We start from the raw sequence: 8,532 nt of genomic DNA on the forward strand, positions 1-8,532 counted from the left end.
AGGGGCAGAGGTAGAACCAAGCAGATAAAGCCCAGGATGCAAGCAGCTGACTGCAGCTGTGTACACCTGGAGTATCTCTGGAAATCAAATGTGCTCCTGCAAAAGTGAGGATCAGTCCCAGAGGACCTAAAGTGAAGTCTGCAGAAGACAGGACCCGGTGCTTCAGACCAGCCCTATATTCACAAATAACTTGTCCAGAAGAAACTTCTACAGCAAAAACCTCCTGGTTTCTTAGCTCAGTGCTATAAATCCAAGAGCAACTTGCCTTTTCCCAGTTACACCAGTGGAATGTATTTTTTAATTCTTGTTATTATTTTAAAGTACTTTTGTAAAATGGTAGAATACATTTAATATCTATATTTACGAATAAAATCTAGGTTTGACATAATGGCAGCACAATGGAACAAAATGCCACCCTGAATTACGAGGAAGAATCATTCAGCATCAGGCAGGCTCTACCTTTTCTCCAAAGGTTCAGTGCAGAAAACATTCCTCACCACAATTACTGTAACAGGCAGGGTGGTGAACCTGTGTTTTTTCATTAATACGCCTAATGGTGTTTTACCAGAGCCTGAACCCAGCACAAACTCTGCTCTAACTAACCTAACTCATTTTTTCACAGCACAGACATACTGAATGAAGTCTTTGTGTTCACAGTCCATCTCTATGATTCCATGATTCTGACATAATATAGCAGTGGGAATCTTCAGGGGTACCTGATAAAATAACCTTCACCAATAAATGGAAAACTCACAGCATAAAGTCTCAGCCTTAAAATCTGATGAGATGTTTCACTCCAGGCTGGGGTCTCGGATAAAACACATGCTTCTCTATTTTGTCTTCAGCCTCTACTGCTTACTTGCATTTATCCCAGGACTACTGCAAAATCTGACCAAAATTCTCAGCAAACATCCATATATTAACTTGTCTCTTCTTAGCTCTGCTTCTCCAAAGTGAGAAGCTCTTCTCGCCAAAGTGAGAAGCGATCACAGCCACAGGCCTGTGCACATTTGAGGAGCAATGCGTGAAAGACAGAGAAGGGAAACTAGCATTAAGCCAAGCAAAATGTAGGTTTGGGACTGGAAGGGAAATAAAAACATTCAGAGCTCTGCCTTAATCTCAGGAGGCCATTCCTATTCAGAAACAGATGTAAGCATGAGCACAAGCATGACTCTGAATCTATGTTCTCTGTTTTTAATTGGGGCTACAGTCAGCATTTCCAAGAAAATTATCTTTGTTCACAGTTAAATATTTAAAATGTATATCCATGCTTTCCTGCAATTGCAAGCCATTCAGGTTTTTTCTTTTTTATTTCTGTATCATTTTCCATTTTAAATCCAACTTTGCCTTTAGGACAATTATTTTGCTGTATTTCATGTAGTCCTGTTGTGCTTGCTTCAAATAAATCAATCATCTTTAACACTGCACAAAGTTATATGTCAGCATTACAAATGCACCAAAATATATTCACAATCTGATAATCTACGCTTTCTATTTGCAACCATCTTTCTGCCTTCTGCTCATAAACAACATGGCCAATTTCCAGGCAAAAGCACTCTTGTGATCGGGATCTCAGAGCCATAGTATGCCACAACTTGGGCATTGCTAGTGCTCCGTTTCTTCCAGGACTGAGCTTCCCATCATCCAAAATACCTAGAGCATCTTTTACACCAGTGGCAAATTTGAGGATGCAAATGCAGAATTGTCTTCCATAATGCATGCAACCAACCCGTGGGCTGATTAACTTCAAAAGATGGTTTAATAAATAGAGAGAAATGCAAGTTTCAAAATTTGGATCATCTTTTGATAGTTATTAAAGAATATTATTAAAATATTGAGCATTACTGAAATAAAATCCAATTTTAACTCTTTTTGCAAAATTTAAACCCATGCAATTATAATTCCATGGACCTAAAATCATTGAAGGACTTTAGAGAAGTATTTAATCCTTAAGAGAAAATTTTCCAATTAGAAGGGGTTCATAGCTTCAGGATGCTTCCTGAACACACTGAGCACCTTACCGCCAGCGGTGCCAAATCCTTGCAGCTCTCAAAGCACTCCTGAAAAACAGGCTTTGTCTTACTCCTCCCAGATATTCTTTGGGGTGAGACTCTCAGGAATAGCCGCCACTGTGTCAAATTTAGGCTTAAGTAATTAGCTCAAAATCATAAAGCAAAACATCTGCAGAATGTAGAGTAGACATAGATACTCTGGCCTCAAGTATTGTTTTTAAACTGACCATACAGATGAAAATACAGAATTATACATATCATAATTGTTAAAGTGAGTTGGTCAAGTGACTCCTGAGTTATTCAAATAATTACTTTTTTTACTGATTAGAAATAGGCTTTCATACTTGTATCCTGATTTATCTTTAGTTAAATACCACTTAAATCCATGTTAAGTCATTGTGTTCTCGTCAACAGATTTTAGACTGAGTCAGCTCTATGCTCCCTACAAAGGACTGTTTACACTCTTAAAACAAATACCATTTCATATGACTGTTGGATAGAGCTGTGCAAGTGAGTTTAATCAGGCGTAACTCACTTCTTAAGAGTCACCAAACAAGCTTGCACAAATAGTACCCAATGTTTGGCAGAAAAATATTTCCACCTATTTCTCCAACCCAGAGTTCAATCACATCTTGAAAACCAGCAAAAAAACATTTCCCCTCACGGGCACAAATAAACAAGCAGTCAGTTTAAGCTGTACTTAGAAAAGTTAAATGTGATAGTGATACAACATCAATCACGCAAGGCGGGAGAAGTGAGGACTGTAGCACTTACCCCATCCTGGCTGGGCTGGAAGTTTCAGAAATGCTGAAATTTCTCAATACTATGCACCAAGCAGAACAGAAGATGAGTAAAGAGAGAGGTAAGCAATCACCTGTGCTGCAGTCAGTGTTAACAGAAGCCTAGGGAAAAGAGCTTTGGGCCCTTGGTCTTTTGTTGGTCGGTTGAAGACAACGATGAACAAGCATGAAAAAAGCTGCAGCTAAAAAGGCAGCTGTAGCACTACGTGCTGAATATCAAAATAAACACAATCTCAATTTAATTCTGAAATTTAAGGGGGAAAAAAAATCCAACCACATTCAAATTCTCTGTAGGTCAAGAGAAAGTTTGTTTTTTGTTTTTTTTTTGAAATGACATTTTTCCAACAGACATCCAACTTCAATAAATGCTCCTTTTCATACGGAAAATAACTCAGCACAGCCTCTCCTATGAAAATATTTTTCTCCTGGCACAACCAGGTTTCATTCCTAACCTTAGACGGTACTTTGAGAACAATCAGCCACTTCTATTGATTACACAAACATGAAAAGAAATTAATTCTCTTTAAAAAGCAGTTTTCTACAGCTTTCATAACACAGAAAGAAGACAAAATAAAAAAATAGGGTCATTTTGTGCTACTTTCTTTAATTTTATTGCGTGTCAATCTAAATAATTAATAGATACAAAGTTACTTCATTCTATGAAGATTAAAAGACTTTACAGTATAAAATTCCCTGAGATACAACATGTAACTTAAAGGATCACATAATTCTCTATTCCATTTACACCATAATCAAAAAGTAATACTATTTCTTCTCATAAAAACCAGAACATAATGAACTTCATTTCTCTCCCTCCACCCCAGTATTTTAAGGCATGGAATAAAACACTTTATCAAAATGTATTCAAAAAGTTTTTTCTATTTAAAATAGGAAATATATTTGCTTAATTTTTACAGATGGATTATATACATCACCTGCAATACCCTGTGGAGTCTGGTACCTGATATACAATCCACTTTGCTTAAACTTTTTATTCACCATTGAACTTGGGCTCCACCAAATGAATTACAAAAGCCAGTCATTAGGTTATAACAGTACACTATCAGCCTGTGGAGTGGATGAGCCAAAAACCAAAGCTGATTTATAGAGATGCTGTATTACTGAATTCAGCAGCTGTAGACCAGGGTTGAATTTCCTCCCAAATCTAAAGGGAAAAGTGTGCAATGCTAACGTAAGAACTATGAAACTAGAAAAAGCTTCTTTTCTCCCAAAGCAAGAGCTCTGCAGTAATTATTACAAGACTGCAGTTTTCATTATACGATTCTTGAATATACTCAACACATAACTTACAAATACAGCACAACTGTGAACATCTTATTCAAACATGATGCTTTAATTTTGCATGCTCTTTTCTAAATTTTACACAACTCTAGTTCATCAAAGATTTCAACTGCTTTTCTTAGAGAGGCAGAGAAAAAGTATCAGTTGTGGTCTTTGGAAATTCCCATGCTCCTGTAGCCTGATCTTCTGCCTGTGGCATTACTAATGGTTACACAGAAGAACTGTGTGCCTGGAAACTTTCAGAACATGCTAAAAAATTTAGGAGGACTGAAAAAAATGCACTAATTTCAGCAGCCTGATAAAAAGTAGTGCAATCTTAAATATTAGTTCACCACTCTTAAGATTGGGTTTTTGTATACATTTACATGAACTATGATAAAAACTGAACAGCAAAAAAGGGTAGTTCAAAGTGAGACAGATTATATCATCCTGACACTTAGCTATTACTGTTAATGCTATACTTAAATTAGATTTTTTAAATTATCAAAACCAATTTTATGGGAGTAGTAATCACTGGTAGAGAACTAGATGAGCATGCCATGAAGAACACGCTTTTGCTTTAAACAATCACTTAAGACCTGTTCAAGTGAAAATGCAGCGTTAGGGACCATCCCTACTACACTCCACATTGCATTGACCGTTTTCTCTCCTTTCCCAATAAAATTTCTGCAGCAACTCTGGCATTAACAATAAAAAGGTTCATTAAATACTTTCAGCCATCTTTTCTTCCACAAAAACAGAAGGAAATGAACATAAGAGCCAGCAAGATCTGATCTGGTAAATCTGTGCAAGTTATTAATGAACTTCATTATTATTAGATTTTTTCCAATAATCCTTGGTTCCACGCTTACCTGATCATATGGACCATCTAATTTAAAATAAATTACAGTAGGCTGCCAGCTCATAAACCTTAAAAGGACTTACCCGACATCCCTTACTGCTCAAGTCAAATCTAATCCTTTTCTAACCTAAATATGACTCACAGATGCCAGTAAACTCATGTGTTCTGATGCCCATCTTTTATTTGCAACTGACTTTCTTCTTTCCCCACCTGTTCTGTGCCCATGATTTTATTCCAAGTGAAGTCTCTGGGTAACTCCATGGATTATCCAGCTCCTTAAAGACGAATCTCTTAATCATTTGTGCAGGACTCTTGTGGGTTACCATTTTTTGCCACCAAACCTTATAGTTGCAAAGGGCAGGAAGGGCTCAGCTTCCTGAGAATGCATAACTGCAACTGAAGTTTCTTTCTGGATTGCACCAAGCAAGATTACACGTAACCAAAAAGTAACCATACACAGTACTAGGAGGACTCCAGCAAAATGGCAGAGTCTGAAACGGAATAACTATTGTAAGTGTTCCCGGTAGGCACTGAGAAAAGGAAGTTTTATCTTAGGAACCTATTTATTCATTAGAAAACTGAGCTGGAAAAAACCCTCTAAAGGAAGAAAAATAGTAAATCTTTCCCTTTTCATATTCTTTCCTCACACAATCTGTATTTTACAAACAGTCTAGATCTTATTCTCTACAGTAATTTTCGTTTTGAAAGGCAGTGATTTGGGACTTGAGGTTGGGGGGGGGGGTGTTGGTAATTATTATTTTACAAGCAGCAAAGCGGCATTCTGAGCAGTCTGTCACCCAGCAATATTTTTAAAAACACGTGCCAAAAACCAAAACAATCGCTACACAATAGGACTGTCTAACGATATTAGAGAAATAAGTTAGCCTTGCTGTATACATATTCAATATAGTAATAAAAACCCTGTAGTTCTGAGCCTTTCCCTGCTCTTTCTTATATGCTAGTAATTTTGCAGAAAAAAACAAGCAGATTCCTGTAAACATTTTCTAATTCCTGAATAAAGGGAGGGTGGAAAAGTTCCAACTTTTTTTCTACAGTCTGTCTTTTCCTGTACTTAAAGTTCTTCTCCACTTTCATACAGGATAAACGTGCCTATGGTTTCAGCAGGCAGTGGAAGAAATACTCTACATCATCTGAGCTGTTTGTTCCACTCGGATCCAGACCCCTCCATACACTTTTTCCTAAATGGAATTATTATTTGGCTCAAAGCATTATTAGTTGGCTTCTGCAATTTCAAACATTGCTAAAAAGTGCTACTGTATCATTACATTCTTACGTTCAACACTTGCAGCTCAGAATTTGTCTGCAAGAGTTTTCACACGCATAATAATCACTGTTAAAAATATTCACTTTTGTCTTTGGAGTACAGAAAGCCAGCGCTGATCATGCATCCCCTGTAAGCAGACGAAAGTTTCATGGGCCAGGAAGCTGTCATAGCTGACAAAATTGGTTTCAGCTGTACGGCTGAAGAACTTGGCATCGGTTATTTATGTCGAGCTGTGCACAACTGTAAAGGTTTCAGATCTGTACGACTTCTGGAAATTTAACTTTGCTTTTTAAGAATCATCTTGCCTGATGTTTCTTTGTACTTTCATAATTTTGCACTTTAATAAAAATCTTCCTTTTGTAGGCTTTTCACAGCTTGTTTACCTGTATGCTTCCCTCACTGATGACAGCCTTCTGCGTACCACCTCAGCTAACCATCTCTGTGAGATCCATCCTTCCCTACGCCTTGACGCAGTCCACTGCTGGCACAGGCTGGCCGGGCAAGCCTCACCCGCCACGAACATCAGCTTTCAAACCAGCTGGCCAGATTTTGTACAGTCTTGATTTGATTCCCGGCTGCCCTCACGGCCTCGCAAACCTTACAGAAATGCTCGTCCCAGAATGAGGTGACGTGGACCTCGTACTTCTTCCTCCAGGCAAAATACCTCCTGTAGTTGGGTTTGTTTTTATCGAGGAATTTCAGGTAGGTGGCCAGCAGCCGGGGGCTGGGGAAGTCGTCGACGTGGATGAAGGAGTCGGGGGGGATGAAGCGCTCGTAGTTGGCCCTGCGGGGTCCCAGGACGACGGGCACGGCGCTGGCGGCGAAGGCGTTTCTCCAGAGTTTCTCAGTGATGTAGTCAGTGTGCTGGGAGTTCTCGAAGGCCAGGTAGAACTTGTAGGCTGAGACGGTCTCCACCACACCGCCCTCGGCCAGCGCCAGCCCCCGCGCCCCGTACACGTCGATGGCGAGGTGCTCCTTCAGCTGGCGGTAGTAGCGCACCCGGGCGTGCTCCTCGTTCCAGTTGCTGATGACCCAGGCCACCAGCCGTGTCTTGCGGGGCAGGACGAAGGGCCGGGGCGCCGGCGGGGCGTAGAGGTACCCGTAGGGCACGAAGACGTCCGAGTCCCGCCGGTAGGACATGGTCCAGTTGAAGAGGCCGGCCAGGCCCCGCAGGCCGGGCGAGTGCGAGGGCGACTCGAAGTTCATCCACACCCAGAGCTGCCGCGGCGGCCGCGGCGGGGGCCCGCGGGGCAGCCCCTCGGCGCCGTGCAGCGCCAGGTCGCGGTGGTGGAAGAGCACGGCCTGCGCCTCGCCCAGGCGGCTCCGGTCGGCGCTGAGGCGGCAGCCCGTGATGTTGTAGCGCCGCCGGCAGTCGGCCATGCGCCGCGGGCGGCCGAAGGGCTCCCACCACAGCAGCACGTTCACCTCGCCGCCCAGCCGGCCTCCCGCCGCGGCCCGCGGGGCCGCCGCCGGCTCCGGCAGGCAGGCGTAGAGGGCGAGGGCGGCAGCGGCGCCCAGCAGCCCGGCCGCCAGCGCCCACCGCCGCCCGCGCAGCCGCCGCCGCCACCGCCGCGGGCAGCCGGGCCGCCCGGCGGGGCAGCGGCGCGGGGCCGCCTCCATGCAGGCCGCCCGGTGCCGCCGCTCTCCCCTCGGCGGCCGCCGCGGGGCAGCCGCGTGGCCGGGGCCGGCCAGCGCATGCTGCGGCCGCGGCCGGGGCTGCGGCTGCTGCCGCCGCCGCCTCTCAGCCCCCACCCCCTGCCCCGGCGGCGGGGAGGTGCCGGTGCCGGTGCCGCCGCCCCTCCCGGCCATGCCCGCCCGTCCTCCCCGGGCGGCCGGCGGCCCCGCCGCCTCCCGGCCCCGCGGCCGCCCGCCCACCGCCGCGGCCCGCCCCCCGGGTGCCGCCCTGCCCCGCCCGCGCTGGAGCGGCGCCGCTTCGCCCGCGGGGGAGCGCGGTCCTCGGGCTGCCGGCGGGGCTCCGGGGCCTCATCCCCTCCCCTCCGTGCGGCAGGTGCCGCCGTGGCAGCCCCGGGAGTCGCTCAGGTGGCCGCGGGCAGCGTGCCGGCAATGGCAGCCCGGGGCTCGCTCAGGTGGCCGCGGGCAGCGGCAGGTGATGGCAGCCCCGGGGGGCTCTGCGGTGGCCGCGGGCAGCTCCAGGCCGTGGCAGACCTTACTCCCCGGCCCACTCGGTTGCTCGTCCCCGACTCGGGGCTGCCGAATTTGCGCCTCCGCCGTCGGGAAGGGCCCCGCTGGCCGGAGCCCAGACCCCAGCACGCACAAGAAGGGTCGTGGGGA

General features: G+C 45.3%; 1 protein-coding gene across 1 annotated transcript; it reads right to left on the minus strand.

Annotated features, from left to right (window-relative positions):
• Window positions 1-3,412: 3,412 nt before the first annotated feature.
• FUT4 (fucosyltransferase 4) lies at window positions 3,413-7,964 on the minus strand. The gene has a single exon (XM_072850701.1). It carries the CDS (start codon window positions 7,858-7,860, stop codon window positions 6,763-6,765), a length of 1,098 nt encoding a protein of 365 aa, XP_072706802.1. The 5' UTR covers window positions 7,861-7,964; the 3' UTR covers window positions 3,413-6,762.
• Between the last annotated feature and the right edge of the window lie 568 nt (window positions 7,965-8,532).

This window comes from Ciconia boyciana, chromosome 1 (genome assembly GCF_034638445.1).
Source record: "Ciconia boyciana chromosome 1, ASM3463844v1, whole genome shotgun sequence".
NCBI classification, from domain to species: Eukaryota; Metazoa; Chordata; class Aves; order Ciconiiformes; family Ciconiidae; genus Ciconia; species Ciconia boyciana.

Excerpts from the sequence above, each read along its gene's own strand:
- FUT4 (XM_072850701.1), bottom strand. The coding sequence starts at position 7,860 with ATGGAGGCGGCCCCGCGCCGCTGCCCCGCCGGGCGGCCCGGCTGCCCG.